General features: G+C 40.7%; 4 protein-coding genes across 4 annotated transcripts; 2 read left to right on the plus strand and 2 right to left on the minus strand.

Moving 5' to 3' along the window:
- Positions 1-315: 315 nt before the first annotated feature.
- Positions 316-3590, minus strand: tmem127 (transmembrane protein 127). The gene is made up of 4 exons (XM_077003589.1): positions 3258-3590; positions 2809-3113; positions 2422-2586; positions 316-2289 (listed from the first exon to the last, which is right to left on the minus strand). Exons 2-4 carry the CDS (start codon positions 3044-3046, stop codon positions 1979-1981), a joined length of 714 nt encoding a protein of 237 aa, XP_076859704.1. The 5' UTR covers positions 3047-3113; positions 3258-3590; the 3' UTR covers positions 316-1978.
- A 93-nt stretch (positions 3591-3683) lies between these two features.
- Positions 3684-6269, plus strand: ciao1 (cytosolic iron-sulfur assembly component 1). Its single transcript, XM_077003587.1, has 7 exons — positions 3684-4101; positions 4240-4388; positions 4486-4597; positions 4705-4793; positions 4910-5099; positions 5192-5273; positions 5377-6269. The coding sequence occupies exons 1-7, from the start codon at positions 3963-3965 to the stop codon at positions 5609-5611; spliced, it is 996 nt and encodes a 331-aa protein (XP_076859702.1). The 5' UTR covers positions 3684-3962; the 3' UTR covers positions 5612-6269.
- A 1200-nt stretch (positions 6270-7469) lies between these two features.
- Positions 7470-10373, minus strand: ufd1l (ubiquitin recognition factor in ER associated degradation 1). The gene is made up of 12 exons (XM_077003588.1): positions 10250-10373; positions 9785-9917; positions 9622-9654; positions 9411-9532; positions 9143-9273; positions 8976-9048; positions 8826-8894; positions 8601-8669; positions 8456-8503; positions 8221-8309; positions 8048-8129; positions 7470-7838 (listed from the first exon to the last, which is right to left on the minus strand). The coding sequence occupies exons 1-12, from the start codon at positions 10250-10252 to the stop codon at positions 7764-7766; spliced, it is 927 nt and encodes a 308-aa protein (XP_076859703.1). The 5' UTR covers positions 10253-10373; the 3' UTR covers positions 7470-7763.
- Positions 10374-10719: 346 nt separating this feature from the next.
- Positions 10720-17486, plus strand: cdc45 (CDC45 cell division cycle 45 homolog (S. cerevisiae)). The gene is made up of 18 exons (XM_077003590.1): positions 10720-10906; positions 11025-11084; positions 11214-11306; positions 11820-11957; positions 12343-12498; positions 12613-12671; positions 12776-12824; positions 12947-13008; positions 13098-13148; positions 13253-13372; positions 13484-13615; positions 13876-13974; positions 14108-14269; positions 14364-14502; positions 14630-14713; positions 15786-15904; positions 15993-16069; positions 16830-17486. The coding sequence occupies exons 1-18, from the start codon at positions 10856-10858 to the stop codon at positions 16892-16894; spliced, it is 1716 nt and encodes a 571-aa protein (XP_076859705.1). The 5' UTR covers positions 10720-10855; the 3' UTR covers positions 16895-17486.
- The last annotated feature ends 1240 nt before the right edge of the window (positions 17487-18726 follow it).

An 18726-nucleotide genomic window follows, 5' to 3' on the forward strand; every position in this document is an offset into this window, starting at 1 on the left:
CAGATCTATTATTGAAACTCGAAACAGTTTTTGTGCTTCAGCTGATTACACAAAGAATCCAAAACAGAATACAAAAATGACCTTAAAGAAAATGTCATTTATATTCTGTAATCATTCATCATTGCCACTTGTATTCCATTTTTCCTGTGAAATGTATTTACCTCATCACAGCTTCAATCTCTCACAACTGACACACACACACACACACACACACATATATATATATAAGATCTAGGCAAGAACACACCCCAGCCCAGACTTGCGCTTGCTGGACTGCAGATGAATGAATAATGAAAACCAAGCTTTAACAGTCAGTCTCACTAAAACACAATGTTTATGAACAAATTTCAGCCACTCAAGCTACAACACTGCAAAAAACACCAAATCTTTTACTCATCATTTTAAATGATACGGCTACAGAAATGAACACACAAGAAGAAATTAAGCATAACAGAACTTTTACAAATCACCCCAATACCAAGGAAAATAAAAAGTGTGTAAATGTTGTCGTATCTTTACAAGCAGATCTCTGATGTCCACTGAGTAAATACAAGTATGGTATTGTCAGGACATGCCATGACATATCAAAAATAATTACTTGACAATAAGTAATTTAAGCATATCAGGCTACAGTAGACTGTGAATATGTGAAAGTAGCCATTATTTGTAATCTGTACTGATTCATTTCAGTGTTGCAGACATGATGAGTCTTAGACACTCTAACGCACACTATTACTACTAAAGCACAAAACCTACACAAATAAACAAATATATAATTAAAATCTTAAACAAATAAAGAACACACAATAAGTTGGCAAACTGGAACACTTCCAAATTACAGCTGACAAATTTGATAAAAACAGCTATTCCACAGAGAGCTTAGTAAATGTTGACTATATGTAGTTGAATAATTAACAATATAAAAAAGTAAAATAAATAGCTTGTTCTCTCTGGGTATTATGTGCATTTTCTTAAAGGTCAACTCACTCTATAATTAACCACCTTGCGAAAATAATATACTTTAAAAATTACACGAGTGAAAGATGAACTTAATGACATGTTTAAAATTAATAATGATAAATGAAAAAAGTGAATGCTCAATTAGGGAGAAAAAAAAACACCAGCCCATCTACTATAATGAAATATGAATTACATAAATATAAAACATCACAAATTGGGCACCATCATGTAACTTGCATTTCAGTGTTTACAAAAAGAAACCAAATCACATTTTCTTGGCCATCCGGAAATCAATACCACTACTTGATAAAGTCTCAACACTACATGTGCATGATAACATGACCCACCAGTCTTATTCACAATACACATAACCACACCTGACCAGCTGAACTGAATTATAGTTAATCTAAGAAATGACAATTGCAGATAATAGTCTGGGACTTAAATCTTACAATCTGGGACATTTTACATGTGGAATGTAAAAAAATAATAATAATAAAATTCCAGACAGACCTGATTCAACAAAAAAGAACAGTAAAAATGTAAAGAATCTCTCAAAGCCTACAATTTAAAGTGCTCAAGAAGCAGCCAAAAATTGTATGTCAAAATATTTGATGCCAAAATTTGTTTTAGACTAGTGCATGGGAAAGAGTGCCATGAAATATTTTCAATTAGATCTATGTGGTATTTAGGCCTTTACTGCCATGTACATGCAAACTACTGCAAGAAAAGACTAACCTTTCGTGGTCACAATCAGCAATTCTTGAAGCACTACCACGATGAAACTCAGTTCGTTCCATGCAGTCAAGCAACAGTGGAACAGGAAATGGGACAATGGCATATTTGTATATGGTATAGTATATTGTAAGTGTTACGCTTTCAAGTAAGTAATTTATTCATTAACTTGGCAATTGAAATCTGTATGTCTCTCTGTCCATGATTTGTCTGAAGAGTGATAATGATACCTGATACAAGGGGGGCTAAGATGCACGAAAGAAATAAGGATGCTGGATTTTGATCAGGGTGTGTAAGCAGGTGGAGGCTGAAATTGGTTGGCGATATCGTAGTCAGCTGGGTACGTTTCACTGCTCTCCTCCATCTCTGAAAGGAGCTCGAGAGCCTGCTCCTCCTCCTCGCTGGGGTAATGACGGAGCAGGTTAGCAGCCGTGGCCAAGATGGAGGCTCCTCCAGCACCAGCAACCAAATAGAAGCTGATAGCGAAGGTGACATAAATGAGTGAGCCGTGATACTTCTTATGCATCTGCTGGAGGGAGAGGATGAGCTCTGAAGCCCAGTAGCAGAAACCAATCACTGTGGCACACTGGAGCACTAGACAGGGAAGGACAAAGCACATTAGGACTCTTTAAATTCTTATTATTTTAGTTCACTGCCAATCATTATCAGCCATAGTTTAACAAATCAACCATAATAGCATTAACTACATCACCACATGCTGAATACCTGTAAGAATGTGAGCGAAGGCATATCTGCGTGTTATCTTGAGAGCAGGGTGTTTGGGGCCAAAGACATCCAGCAAAAAGGCAGTCAGACTACATAAGATGCCCAGGAAACAGAAAGCAGCAATAACCCGCAACAACAGGATGGTCTGAGAGTTGATACAGTATTCTGCAGGACAAATCAAAGAAACATCAGCTTCTTTTGACTGAATGAAATGGCCTTCAGTCAAAAACAACCTCATCTCGATCACACCGGTGTACTTAGTAAAAGTGCAAGTACACATTGAGAACAGCTTTGACCAAACCAAAAAAACATCAGCAAAACAACAGAAAGACTAAACGTCACCTTGCTAAGTACAAATGCAATAAGGGCAAAACCACGGAAGATTACCTTCGATAAGCTTCTCGTCTATGTATCCCAGAACGTCTGCCACCCCGAGTTCTTGCCTGGGGCACGTGCCCCCGTGCACGCGCAGCCAGGCTGGCTCCGCCAGGGCCGTGCACAGCGCCGTGATGGACAGAGCGCCCGGGAGCGCGGACGCCAGGCTGCGCTCCGGCTGTTTGGGGAGTGCTGTTCCGCCTCTCCTCCTTCGATTTCCTGGCAGTGTGTTTCCCGGTGGTGCGTACATAATGTCACAAGTAAACTGCGAGTAGGACAGCACCCGGGACGAATAATTACACGCTTCTCCGAAGATACTGTGAATAAAAAAACAATTAAATATTACATTCTGTACTGAAAGTTGAAAAACAACGGCGATACAATATAGTTTCTATTTAGAGACTGGTAAAACGCGATTTCACAGTCAAAGAAATGTGACTTTCAGCCGCCAAAAAACTTACCTGTATTAAAAATCGATTTGTACTCATAAACATATGAGGCCGTAAGAAAAGAAAATGGGGTTGGTCGCAGCCGTAAGCGTAACCCAGTGGGTTTGACACCTACCCAGCTAACCACAGACTAACAAAAGATCTGAAGGATCTTCAAACATGAAAGAGGTTAAATGAATTTGAAATTGATGATTGATGCCCCTTTACAAAACATCCCCCATACAACAGGCGAATATCGTTAAAATAAAAGCATTTTTTGTACTTTACATATGATACAAAACAAAAACACACGAACACCTACACCTAGCTACCAGGCTAAAGACTCTAGTTACTTCCCTGTATTTTCTTTCTGTAGGCTTCCGGTTCCTGTAACGTGATATTATGGGAAAACTCTCGATTTTTTGTTTTGCTTGTTTTTAGATTTACTTTTGTATTTCCCTTGCATTAGGGTAAAATAAAGAGGCACATTTTATTTCCAGAGTGTTGGTAAGGTTTCAAATATCTTTCATATATAACGCGAGATGGTTTAGTAAGAGGCTTTACTCTGTCCAGTGGGTGGCGCGACACTCTTAAACTGTTTTCTTCCATTTCAAGCAATGAAGAAAATAACAGGAAGCCGAACGTATCTGACAAACGACCGTCTCTATTCTGCGACTACGAGTCATTGAATTTCTAATATACTTTCTGTGCTGGATTTTAGTACTGAGTTAGACTGAAATGAAGGACACGTTAGATATTCTTCATAGATTCAGCGCTCACCCAGATTCGCGTTGCTGGTACGTAGCATGGCATCCAAAGGGCACCCTGTTGGCCTCTTGTGGAGGAGACCGCACAATAAGGATATGGGGGAAAGAAGGTAATCTCTGTTTGATATTATTCATGTCTTATGTTCATAGAACCAAATCAGTGTACTAGAGTCAGGAAAAGGCTGTTTAGACTGTTTAAAACGGTTGTGTGGTTAATTCATACCGCGGTCAATGACTTGTTTGCACAGGAGATAATTGGGAATGCAAGTGTGTGCTGTCAGATGGACACCAACGAACGGTGAGGAAGGTTGCCTGGTCCCCCTGTGGAAACTACCTTGCATCGGCAAGCTTTGACGCCACCACGTGTATCTGGAAGAGGAAGAACGACGATTTCGAGGTTAGAAACGATAATGACACCAATGATCATATAACACGATCCTGTTGGTTCGTTCATCTAACAAAATATGATGCGACACTGTGTTTGTCTTTCTCAGTGTCTTACAGTGTTAGAAGGACATGAGAATGAAGTAAAGTGTGTATCCTGGGCACCATCTGGCAACTTACTTGCAACCTGCAGCAGAGATAAGAGTGTATGGATATGGGAAGGTATGTGTAATCAATGTAGTCAGTCACGATAGTGGGCGATAGAGTCAGTGGGCTAATCCCTACTGCTGTTTTTTTTTTTAACTAAATGTTTTTTTTCCTCTCTTTAGTGGATGAGGAAGATGAGTATGAGTGTGTGAGTGTGGTGAATTCACACACACAGGATGTAAAACATGTAGTCTGGCATCCAAATCAAGAGGTACGACCTTCTTTCCATTTTCTTCACTCTGTGTTCTTCACTTTAGTTATATTGAACTCAAAGCAAGATGCTCACAAATGGTATTTTGGAGAATGAAAAACATTACATTCCTACAGCTCCTGGCTTCAGCCAGTTATGACAACAAGGTGTGTATTTATAAAGAAGAAGACGATGATTGGGAATGCCGGGCAACCTTAGAGGGACATACTTCAACTGTCTGGAGTCTTTCCTTTGACCTTGAGGGGCAGAGACTGGCCTCCTGCGGTGACGATCGCACTGTAAAAATATGGAAGGAATGTACATCAGGTGAGGTTTAATGACAGGTTGGTTTTGTGTGTTATTAAATGGCCCTTCTGTTTTCTTAAGTATCCAAGCCTTAAAGATCGTCCTCATTGCAGAAGAAGATTCTGCTGATGGTGCTTGGACGTGTGTCTGTACCTTGTCTGGATTTCATGATCGAACGGTGTATGATGTTGCTTGGTAAGTTTTGTTACCCTTAGAGTCTGATGCGTCTTAGTGTAGGTTAAAGGTGCATAAATAGTTGCATTTATGGTGCGTTTACACCCAGTTTACCTGTGCATAGGTGTCATTTGACTGGTGCCCTGGCAACGGCATGTGGGGATGATGGAGTTCGTGTTTTTAAGGAAGATGCTGCCGCTGACCCCAAGCACCCAGTTTTTTACCTCTCTGCCCATGTGCCTAAGGCCCATAGCCAGGATGTGAACTGTGTGGCCTGGCATCCCCAGGAGTCAGGTCTGCTGGCCACATGCAGTGACAATGGAGAAATCGCTATATGGAAATACCAATCAGATATTTAGGCTGTTCTCTGTCAACTTGAAAAGCATTTAAAGGTCTGCATATGATTCAGAAAGCACCGTATTTTACTTTTACTGGCAGCGTACCTTTACTGGGGGGGGTGGGGCTGTTTTACACTGACAACATTAGTCTGGACCTTCTCCTTTCCCATACATTTCATGTAGCTTTATTTGTAGTTTGTTTTACAGCATTGTGGCACTACAGGTCAAAAATTTGAGTACACTTCTTAGAATCTTATTCTAATTCATAAACTGATAATATTTTATACCACAGAAGTTCATTTTCAAATATTTACAGAAATACACATTTTAATACACCAGAAGTGAATCAGAGCTTTGTTTATGACTATGAATATGTATTTAAAAGATTATAAAGTTTAAATAATTAAAAAATGTTTCCAAAGCATGTGTCCTGAAACGTTTGACCAGTAGCACATCTAATGCAAAATCCATGTTCCTTTCATAAATGTTCAATGGTCTTGTTAGTGGTATTTAGGTTATGCACCCTTTTGTTTCAAGAACATTCTCTCTCTTCTCATTTTCTCTTGAACCATAAAGTGTTTGTAGATATCATCCAAGAATTTTAAAAGGTAGTCCTATTCACATGTCCAAGCAAATGTAACCTATATTTCTACAACTAAAATAAAATCTATTTGATGAAGCAGCTGGCTTCAAAACTTGTTTGGTTTACATTGGTGGTTAAGAGCATATAATGTTCAAACGTCTTAAAAACCATTCTCATGTTGTGTTAACCCTTGCCCAAAAAGCAGGCTAATTCATCAGCATGGCCTTGAGTGATACTTGGGTGAACACGTGCTCTTTTTGGGACCTAAAATGTCTTTCCTTTCATTTTGGTGTTCTCTTTCTCCAGTTGCTATAAACACTGTGTGACTGTTTTGCATTGCTTTGACCAGAGGTATTCAAGGTCCAAGTCCTCCAAGTTTTTACCTTTTTACCTTTTACCTAAGAGGCAGCTGGGATGCGAAAGTGTCCACCCAGTTACATTGATCACTTAAAAGGGATTACAAAATAAAGGACCAGATTTGGATTTCACTTGCTGTGGCCATTCTTTATAAGTCCTATCTTCTTGCAAAATTACATTCATGCCATACACACAACCATTGGTTACACTGGTTCTAAGCATGTATACGTAGGTGCTTCACAGTAGCATAGTGATGTTAACCTTCTATATGATCTTTTGTATGTCTTAATGCCAAAAAAATGCCCAACCACAAATCTGACAGTTATGCTATGATAGTTGAGCTACATTTTTATGCAATGTATGGGATGCATAAAAATATACATTAAATGTCAGAACTGTGGATGTAAAGTGGCTTGTTTTTCAGATTCCTTCATGTGGATTGCACATCTGCCTTGTTAAAATGGCATTTTGCATCTAAAACAGATCAATATTCAGGAAGATATTCATCAGAACTACTGAAAAGTGTCTAGTGAAGAAGTGGAGATTTATTTCAACTGATTGTCATTTATTTTATGACCATGAAAAATATTTTTTACTTTATACATAAAATGTTTTTTATTTGTAAGAAACAAGTGAATGGAGAGGAATGAGATTATCTGTCCATATAGGTTCTGAAGCCAATAGTTACTGGTTCTGTAATAAATACATTTGTTAAAAGTGGTTATATCTCCACCCTCTTTTTGTGGTCACCCTAGTGATTCAGTGTTGTCTTGGTAATGTGTAGAAAATTCAAATCCAGGTACACCACAATAAAAAAACAGAACATCTGTAATTCTGATTAAGTAATATTTAACCATCACACCTTTACACCCATCACTGTACAAATTAAGTAGCCACCAGTATGAAGATGCCATCAAAGGTTTTAGTCTAATTCTTAGCTGAAGACTTAAGAAAGGCTTTTTATTCATTCAGCAGTAGTTACAGTTTAAAGCAAAATGCAAAAAAACAATATGGAATCCGCTTCATTCAAAGCATTCACATCAAAACATAATGATCATTGCTTTTCACCTGTAAAATAATGTTATGACTTTTGAAAACTAGGTCAAACGTTTTAGCAATAAATTCCAGTCCTGAAATCTGATCATTACTGATCTTGGCTCCAAAAAGGAAGAACACCTGAAGAGCAGTTTGTAAGATGCTTTTATTATTTGGTGCTGGTGAGCTTGTGTGTGATCAAGGCTTCCTGCCCTTTTTGCGCAAGGACTGACCCTCACCCGAGAATGCAATGAAGCTGTTGACCGACTCGTCCTGCACAGACAAGGAACAAAAACAATGTAACCAGATATCCACAAGTATAAACATAATTAGGTATAAACGTAATGGTTTCATTTTTCCAAACATTCTGAAAGATATAACCACAATTTCAAATCTATAAATAAGCCATATTTATGTAAAAAAATTAGCCATATTTAAGCCAGCAAACATAAATGAAATGTGTTTGAATGCGTTCCTGGCACCTCCTCTGTTTTGCGAGGCTGCGGTCTGGAGTTCCTGATGAATGTAATCTTTCCAATCTTGAATTCATAATTAGGAATTCCCCTGTTAAAAGTTTGAAATGAAAAAAAAAATGACTTAAAGTTAATCAGAAGCCGGATGGCCATCTTCAGAAAAGGTGGACACGCGTCCTCACCGTTTGATGTCACTGGGGCCGATGGGAGCAGGACTGGGCTCGATGCCTTTCTTCTTCCCATCAAGACGATTCCCGGAGCCTGTGAATGCCTGTGTGGAACCAAGGGGAACAACAGAAAGGTTTCACATCTTTATACTTCATTAGCTGCAATAGTGCAAGGGGAAACATTAAAAGGAGATTAGTAAACAAATTAATTAATCAGAATACATGGACAGTGTTTGTGTGTTCTGCTTACTCTAAATCCAATGTCCATTTCGTAGTTACTGGAGTCTGTGTCTTCCTCCTTAAACAGGCCAACAGAATTTCAGTTTCATTTATTCATAAAAAAGATTCATGCACCCATTTGTTAATGTTATGAGTGTAAATTTCTGAAAACATACGGCTGGTTCCTCATGGTGTTGAGTGGGTCTTTCAGGTTCTTTATAACCAAGTGGAGCATCAAAGTCCACCTTAAAGAGACAGAATAAATAATAATGTAACAAAATGAAGAGAATGCAAATGTAACTGGGTTGCATGATCAAACCAATTTTGCAAACTTGGTAGTTAAACATGATATGTTAACTGACTATAAAATAAACATACTAGAAAAAAGAAAAAAAACTTACATTCATATCACATTCAATAATGGATACTGCTTTATCCGGTTTGGTCTCCATGACGCGTAGCTCATATATCTAAAATGAAGAAATGTCAGTTATAGTTAAAATGTTACTTTTGATAGCTTAAATCAAGCTGCATTGCGGGCCTGTGCATACCTTTTCATTATAGTTGATGGCGATTACATCGCCCGTAGTCAGACAGGCAAAGTTTCTTAATGCATTTTCTAATCTAAAGAGAAAGACATAATATTAATTTGGCTGAAAAACTATGTTAGTATTACATCATGGTTCATTTGTTTGGGGTGACCCTACATATAACTTACACTGCTTTAGGGTTCGTGATGTCCAGGAAGTCTGGGCTTTGGGGCTGAAATTTGGAATATGTTGCCACCATAAGATTGACACTCTCAACCTGGACCAAACCTCCTTCTTCCAGTAACAGGTTCTGCATCATCTGTGAGAAAGACCATACATTATAAGAACAGCACATCACAGAAAAAAATGACATGTACATTCGCCTAAAATGTTAGACTTTATTATAAAGTTTATACTGGATCTAACATCAGCATTAGTAGTTGATTAGTCTCTTACCCAGTGGGGTAGATAACAGATCCCTTCATCAGCAACAAACTCCAGCACACCACAGTGCGTCATTCTGTCTGAGTTCTTATTGGTCAGTTTGAATAGCATGGGATATGTGATGTTAAGTCTACCTGTTTCAGGGAATACAAATGACCAGCGATTTAATCAGTGACTTAATCAATCGCGTGATTTCAGTATTAATAGTTGTTTAGACGCTTACTTAGCTGGTCCAGTGCGGACGGGGGCATAATAACTGTAAGAGAAAGAAGAGTTGCTGCATAGTTCCGATATTAATAACCGTAACATTAACTATTCAAATAGGTAATACTGCGTTTCAATGAGAAATAAAATTATTAGACACAACAAAAAGTTATCTCGGGTACTTTTTCCTCCTTTCTCCACGTCTGAGCGATCGTTAGGCCCCGCCAGCATCGAAACGGAGTAGCAGCGGTACTGTGTGGAGAAGCGGTTCTGGAAGGCCCGGGGCATCGGGTGGTCAAACATGTTAAATGAAAACTGTGGACAAGAGAATGACGTGGGATTAATAAAGCAGAGAAAATACCTATCTCGGGCCTTACTGACCACAGTCATTCAGTTCGCACTCCGTAGTGAATTCCGTTGCAACACTTTGAAACTTACAATAAAAAAAAACACACAAAACCGAACCACTAGTAAGATCTTTTAACCAACAACAAGTCTGACAGTGACTGTGCACATTTCCAATAGTTTTAATCGCTGCTGTTAGCTTAGCCTAAACTGGCTAGTTTGTTTTGGTGCGAAAATAACCTTGTTTATTACAACAGCATGCCTAGATACATTACAGTGGTAAATATATTTTGATTTCCTACCATGTTGTCTGTTTATGTGTGTAGGGTTACAACAGCAGCGATCTGAAAATACTTGATACGACACACTACAATAGAAAATTTCTCTCCCCTTTACAGGAAAACCCACAGTGCCGACGGATATGACGTCTCTCCACAACAAACCCCAAGACCAATCAACTTCATCTCTCGTTCGTGAGCTCAGCCAATCAGATACCTACAAACTCTTCGGCATAATTATAAAGTAGGTTCATAAGAATCATAATCAACGTATTTTTACTTTTTATTCTTAATCTATTATAGTTACAATAAAGTGGAAAAGTAAATAAATCACAATGTTTAAGGACAATGTAACATAGAGGGAACGTAACATAGAGGGAGGGTATGGGATTGGTCAATACGGTTCCCTTTATCGTCTGTGATTGGTTTAAAGTTGATTGGCTGTCACACAGTGCATTGATCTATTGGATAGTGCAGCAAAGACCCGCCTACTCCTCCAAGAACGAATTTGGCGCCAGAGTCTCAGTACGGAAATTCTACTGAGCTAAACAAATTGGTCTTACGAGGCTGAATTGGGGAAACTTACGAGGCTCATTTGTATGTTTTTAATTTAGTGTCGACTTTTAAAAAATGTTCGTGACAGATATTCGAAAAGAATTTTACGATGTTGTTGTTAATCAGGTGAGTGTATAGCTCATTTTGACGAAATAAGGCAACGTTACAACATTGCTAGCCAGCTTAGTAACTTATACCACGTTGTGGTTAGATTTATACTCTTATGTTCATTCTCTTCTCTCAGAGAGTGGTTCTCCTTGTGTCGCTGGACATTGATGCGCTGTGTGCGTGTAAAATTGTACAGGTTAGTGTTTTTGCAAGACGTGTGTGTGTGTGCGCGCGCGCGCGAGTAATTAGTAAACAACAACAATAAAAAATGCGCTTGTTAAGGCCAGTCTTGCAAGCGCATACATGTTTACCAATTTGTTTGTAGGCGTTATTCCACTGCGATCAAGTCCAGTACACCCTAGTTCCTGTGACGGGATGGGAGAACCTTGGCACTGCCTTTTTAGAACACAAGGAACAGGTATTTGCTCTACTTTACATTGCTGTTTAAGCACAGTATAGGTTCCTAATCGTTTGTTTACAAATAGGTGCTGTCATTTTGATTGTTACTGCAATTAAACGGCCCAGAATGTTTAATTAGTGTAGCGTGGATATCATCAGTACGTTTAGAACTATAGAGCCTGTAAACTTCAGTGATGCCACACCATCACATTACAGCTGTGTAATGGCAACCAGCTGATTAGATCTGTTGAATTACTGTTGTGCTGGTACATTCAGTGTACTAAACGTTAAAAGGTGGGTATAATGTCTTCAAGCATTATACGTTGTTGTCATATTGTGCACCTAGTCTGTGGGTTGACATCTTTGTGTGTTGACGGAACACCTAACACACATGTAGGTTCAGAATTTTCTTCTTGTAGGCTGACATCTGGCATACTCTACTGAACACCACAAAGTATTCCAATCATATTGATGTTTTAGATGAATGCTCAAAAAAAGGCTTAATATGTTTCACTTTTTCACATTTGTCCAGTACCAGTATTTTGTCCTAATTAACTGTGGGGCAAATGTGGACCTGCTGGAGACCCTGCAGCCAGAGGAGGACTCAGTTTTTTTCATCTGTGATACCCATAGACCTGTTGATGTGGTCAATGTCTACAATGACACTCAGGTAGGCTTTGTCTTTAATCCGTCATATTGAATTTATTCATTTTTATTGTCCTCTTTTGGTAAACATTTCTTATACTACGTTAAAACTGATCTCATTCATGTTCTGTTTCTCACAACTAATATAAATACCAGCATACATGCATCATTAAAAAATATGAACAACAATAAAAATCACGTTACCATACCTCTATGCTGCATGGTACATTTCTTATGGCGTATGTTTCCAAGGTGATGGTGAGATCCTGTTGTACACAGTTAGTCATATAGGTGACAATACACCACGTGCTCAATCAGTGTTGAAGGAGGCGTATTGCACATCTTGCATAGCTACAGCTGCTACACCTTTGATATTACCATATACACTATGGTAAATTTTCATCCTTCAGATTAAGTTGCTCATCAAACAAGATGACGACCTCGGTGTGCCGCCCTATGATGACATTTTCCGCGATGATGAGGATGAGGACGATGAGGGGGGCGATTCTGGGAACGAGAGCGATGGCGGCTCAGAGCCGTCCGGCAAGCGGAGGCGTTATGACGAGGCAAGTTTTTTTTTTTTTTTCCCGTCTGGCCCCCACACCGGCAGACGGATCACTAAAGATGCTAAATCTCCTTCTGCGGATTGAGTCTGACACTTTGTCGTGTGCCACTCTCAGGGTGCGTTGGAGAGGAGAATCGAACGGCAGCGCGCCAAGAGAGAGTGGGAGGCTCGCAGGTCAGTCCCGCAACGGCTGCAAAATTGCCCTTCGTGGTACTATACCATTAGTGTATGCAGCATGTTCCCAGCGGCGTATCCAACACGGGTGTGTGTGTTTACAGGAGGGAGATCCTGTTTGACTACGAGCAGTATGAATACCATGGCACTTCGGTGAGCACCTGAAGTGATAACTGTTGCGGACTGCACATGACTTGTCATTTACCGTGCCCTTATAACTGATGCTGTTTGATGAGCACACGTTGACATTTTACAAGCTCCTTCTCCTTTTTCAGGCTGCAATGGTCATGTTTGAGCTGGCCTGGGTCATGACCAAGGACACCAAAGACATGCTTTGGTAGGTTTCATGGATCAGTAGTGTTGCACTAGGTGTAGACCTATACCCCCGAGTCTGCAGATGGAACAATGGGACTTTTATGTTGACAGGTGGACCATCATCGGCCTCACTGACCAGTGGGTTCATGACAAAATCACACAGTAAGGAGCTTTCCTTTGACCTTCATCATTGATCAGTCGATAATGTTCATAGGGTTGTTTGGGCTTGACCGATATTCAACTGCGTGTTGCTTTGTCTTTGGCAGTATGAAGTATGTAACGGACATAGCAGCTCTGCAGAGGCACGTCTCTCGCCATAACCATCGCAATGAAGACGAGGAGAATTCACTCTCCATTGACTGCATTCGCATCTCCTTCGAATACGAGTATCCTGCCCTGTCTCTGTGTGTTAGACGGTCTATTATAATAATTGATGTGTAGTGTGGTAGTGTGTAGTGTGGTGGGGAGGGTGTGAATTCCTTAAGAGTGTGTCCTAGCTTGAGACTGGCCTTATATCAGCACTGGAGTCTGTATGAGAGCATCTGTAACTCTTGCTACACCTCCTGTAGCTTTAAGCTCTGGTCCATCAACGGCCAGAAGAAACTGCAGGAGTTCTTGGCAGACATGGGGTGAGTGTACATTCTGTTTTTCTCCCGTGAATGAAATGGGAAGGTGTGTGAGAGTGTGTGTTCAGTATAGGATGTCCATTTTTGGCTGTGATGGTGATGATTGTTAATAAGATACTGAATCAACACGTTTTAAAATATATGGTTCGGTTTTCTAGTAGTTTTTGCACAAATTAGAGTTTAATGAGTGGTTATCAATTTGTTTGTTGTGATTCACATAGTCTGTTTAAAGCAGCGGGTTTATTGTCTCCTGGCCCTCTCAGGCTTCCGTTAAAACAGGTGCGGCAGAAGTTCAACTCCATGGACATTTCGGTCAAGGAGAACCTGCGCGAGGTTATCGAGGAGTCCTCGAATAAGTTTGGGTAAGAACAGTGCAGGTGCACTTGTTTTGGGGCAATAGTTCCAGACCTCTACATATGTTGCAAGTGCAACCGTTCAAGCCTTTCAGTGGCTCCTTCACTCGCACCAAACGTTTGCCTTTTGCCTTTGAACCAGGATGAAGGACATCCGTGTACAGACTTTCAGCGTCCACTTTGGCTTCAAGAACCGCTTTTTGGCTAGCGACGTAGTGCACGCTGCCGCCGCCCTGCTGGAGAACGTGGAGAAGGACGAGTGTGCCACGGACAACTTCATCAAAGCCCTGGACTGCCTCTCAAGGTGGGAACACATGCAGCATACATGTACACTGTGATGTTGGACTGTCAGCATTTCTTTAGCGTGTGGGTGTCTGGGTGTGTGTGAATGCATGTAGGAGTAACATAGACAGGCTGCATGTGGGAATAGATCTGGCAAAGAAGAAACTGAAGGCCATTCAGCAGACAGTAGCCAGCTGCATCTGCACCAATCTCATTCTCTCACAAGGACCATTCCTCTACTGCCATTTACTGGAGGTAAGGACACGCCCACTTTCACTTATCTCCCATCAACTGTTGGAATTTGGGCTGGTATTCAAATATAGCACATTTGTTTTGATGAAACATGTTATGATGTAGTTCTGTATTGATTGTGCAATTTTAGGGAACTCCAGATGTAAAACTGTTCTCCAAACCCCTGGCCCTGTCTCTGCTCTGCAAATATCTGCTCAAAGCCTTTGTCTGCTCTGTAAGTACATCAGCAGCTTAAAACACCTTGGGAGACAAGGTTGGGGCAGAGATGGTGCATTGTCTTTGTCTCTTGTGTCTTTAATGGGTGAGGATAGTAGTAAAAAAAAGCACATCAATCATCATTTTTATGAAGGGTGTCTTCATGTGTAATAGGATCTAAGGCCGTCTCATAAAGACCTCTTGAATAAACAAGGGCTGCTGTAGCTGCTGTGTGTCTTGGCTTCTTCGGAACAGAGGAATTTTGGTTTTGTGCCATTTCTGCTCAGCAACTACTGAGATATTTCTCACCAGTGTTTATTTTGGACATTAGGAAGGTCCTGTCTAAGTAGTTGCTGTCAACATTTACATTTTACACTTTTGGCAGACACTCTTATCCGGAGCTGTCAACTGTCAACATGACTATAAAAGAATATTCTGGGTATAAACAGGCATAATACAGCAGATCTGCTGTCCAGAAATTGAATTTGATCTAACTGCAGTATGTGTTGGAATTGGTTTAAATCCTTACTGATTCCCACAGCATTGGTGGAGTTCTAGTTTTGATGCAGGTGCGTGTGTCCTGTGGCGTGTGTCCTGTGGCGTGTGTCCTGTGGCGTGTGTCCTGTGGCGCATGTGTTCTGCTCTCTAGTAGATAGTGGAAATTGTCAATGTATCATTTAGACAATATCTTTGTTTTGAACCAAAAGAAAACATTTTTACTTTACATGATGCCCACGGAATTTTAATTTCTGTTGTGAGTACAAAATATACTTCCGAGGCTGAGAGGTTAAATGGATGATGATGATGATTTGAAACATGTTGGTGTCTGGACCAGTCTTAAGACAAACAACTGGGGAACTGTTGTAATCAAACCCAGTCTTTCTTTAACATTAATGTTTTAGTTTGTTCGTTTTTTCCTTCACAAGAAGATCCGTTGTCTTGTTTAATTCTGTGATGCTCTCCCACCGAGATTCACTGTTCACTTGTGTAGCAGTGACAAGAAAAGCGCCACATAACGGAAACCATGTGGGTTATTTGCAGTGGTTTATCGTTCTAGAGATGATGATGGTCGGTCTGATTTTGTTTGTTAGACTCGGAACAAGCGCTGTAAGCTGTTACCCCTCATCATGGCAGCTCCTAAGGATGTGGAGAAGGGCACTGTGATAGTCTTGGGCATTCCACCAGAGTCTGAGTCCTCAGACAAGAAAAAGTAAGTGTTTCCGCATCTTCGCATGGCTTCCTGTGTAAATGTACAGCAGTTCTTTGTAATGAGTAGTTTATTCTGTTTCTCTACCAAGCTTCTTTGGCCGGGCCTTTGAGAAGGCGGCTGAAAGCACAAGCTCAAGGACACTGCATGATCACTTCGACACATCAGGTAGGTTAGTCCCACCGACGAGGCTCCAAAAAGTCCACTTCAGTGACAGTTCACATGTGCACCACCAGGTGGCAGACCTACTCTCTGTTTACACTGTAGCTTTGAGAGGAGCTCAGACACCTGCACTGTCAACAAGCAGCACACACCCAGCAGAGGTTGTATTATTTGCTTGGATTAAACAGTAGTAGTAAACATATTTGTTAATCTGACAATTTGGTTATCATTTGAAACCAAGATCATTTGAATGCAATAAAGCTAACAGAGATGTTTCGTATAGAGAAGACTTTTGTCAGATTAGCAGTTGGCAAATAACCTTACTAATGTAGTGCCCTTGTGATTGAGACAGTCACTTAGGAAGGTTAAATGTGAGCTCTGGAGAGAGCTGGCTCTTTGGTTCGGTGTCCAGAGCTCTCGTTTACCTCCTGTTGGACCTGGGTTTGAGTCCAGTGTAGGGTGGATGCCTTCAGCCTTCATCACAGCCTTTCATCTGCAATGTATCATGCTGACCCTTGTACAGAACTAAACCATAAATCACATACACGCATGCAGACACCCTGGCAAGCTTCTCTCACAGTTTTGGTCAGTTTGGTGCCAAATGCCATTCCTCATGCTGTAAATCCAGCTCTGACAAACTCGGGCACCTGGATAAGAACGGCTCCTCGGTGCCATAACACTAAATGTAGATGTATACAGACATACTCAACCTTGCACAACTTTAGAATGAACTTCATTAAAATATTCATCCTGTCTCATTCCTTAGTTATCGAACTAAAGATGGAGGACAGAGGCAAGTTTCTCGACGCCCTCATCACCCTTCTGTCATAACGCAGCAGTGCATGCTGGGAACCCTACTCAAACAACACACAACCAGCAGACTGCCAGGAACCAGGAACCTGCATGTGTGTGCATACCTGTGTCAGGATTCCCACGGTTGGCCTCGCAAGAAAGCTTGTTCGTGCACACAAACCCTCCACAAATGGAATTTTACACTCCTTGTGAGCAAATGTGAGGTTTGTTTCTAGTCAGTTTGGTGCCAAATTCAGTTCAGAGCTTCAGCTTGTTAGTGAGAGCGGTCTTACCACGGGGTTCTGTGCCCTCCTAAAGTTTACTCTGACTGGTACACTTGTATTCTTGTGTTTGTCGTGTGATTAACAGGCAAATGGGCTTCCCATGAACTTCTCAGAATCTGCATGTAAATATACTGTACAGTCATTTAATTGTGTGGCAGCATTGTCTTTGCATTTTGTTTTTTGTGTGTGATCATCATGAAGTCAATAATAAATGTAGTTTTATTAAACTAACCAAAAATTGTCTTTGTAATCAGACATGGAGTTGGAGATCATTTATTTGGTGTAAACGTTAATGGTACAACATTTTGGGTTCAAGAATCTACCTGTCTGCACCTGATTCTTCTGCCAAACGCGTGAGGTATTTGTGCCATCCTCTCGCCGAGCCTGCGTCAGGCTGGCTGCTCATACAGGCAGCTGTGCAGGTCCGTTAACCTGCAATTAAAGCTGCAACAACTGCAAACAGGCTAGCTTCCCACCTACGGAAAATAAATTGATCAATTTGGATAAACTTTCTTTCGTTTTTAATCTTTGTGTCCAACCATGGTCGAAGACTTTTCCTACACAAGTTAATGGAAGCGTAATCTAGGCCTTTATAACAATGTTGAAAAGCAGTATCAAATATGCACCATGCACACGCTAAAGGAAGCGACCAACCCCCCACCCTGCTAATGACTGGGTGAGGTGTTTATGTTGTAGGTTATTATCGTAGAATGGCCCAAATAACCGTTTATCTTTTTTCTGTGGATGGTACGAGCTCCCGTCTCTCACTTGTTGCCTCAGGCTCTCTCCCATTCTCTCTCTGGCGTGGATCAAAACAAAACACGCAGACTTCCATACTGTCCTGAGCTGGACCTCCAGGCACCCTCGGCTGTTCCTGCGGCTCAGTTGTTCTGTGGCACTGGCAGAGAACCTGTTTACTGAGTAGGTGGCCAGAAGAACAGCTAAGGCCGAATGTCAACAATCTCAAATGGAATGTTTGTGATTGGATTTAAACACACAAAATGTTATGGCACAACTTCTGTTTTCACGTCCTTATTTTTGGGGGGAAACTTTCACTTGGGCGAATCATGTTTATTTTATTCATAGTAAATCAATAAACCTTTATTATTGGTGGACTGCATTCCTGGGTCCAGTAGTGATTACTAAAGTAGTTGTTCTTCGTGAGGGTGACGGGCCCCCGTTTTGCACTGGATACGGTGTCTCCTCTAACCTGTATGGGTCATGGTGCCGTGTGGCTTACAGCCTTTTCATCTATACCACTGCTCCAGAATGAGATTGGGAACGCCCAGTCACACTGCACGTTAGATGTTGAGCCATAGAGCCGCCTTTTATGTGTGGCCCATTCTTTTAAGTCTCTTTATTGTACAGCACTTTTTAGGACTTCTTTTGACTACTCTAAAGTAGTTTTAGTATAGCTTATTCGACAGTGTATCTTTTCTTTATCTTATTTACAGCATGCTTTCTGGATGCTTTTCTCTCATTCCTTTCACTGTGTCCTTGAGTGGTCTGAAATTATCTTTAGGATTAGCTGGACTGGGGGATTTGAGACAATGGATGTCATCTCTGTGTGGCAGAATCACACTGGGT

The sequence above is a fragment of the Brachyhypopomus gauderio genome, chromosome 4, assembly GCF_052324685.1.
Source record: "Brachyhypopomus gauderio isolate BG-103 chromosome 4, BGAUD_0.2, whole genome shotgun sequence".
Lineage (NCBI taxonomy): Eukaryota > Metazoa > Chordata > Actinopteri > Gymnotiformes > Hypopomidae > Brachyhypopomus > Brachyhypopomus gauderio.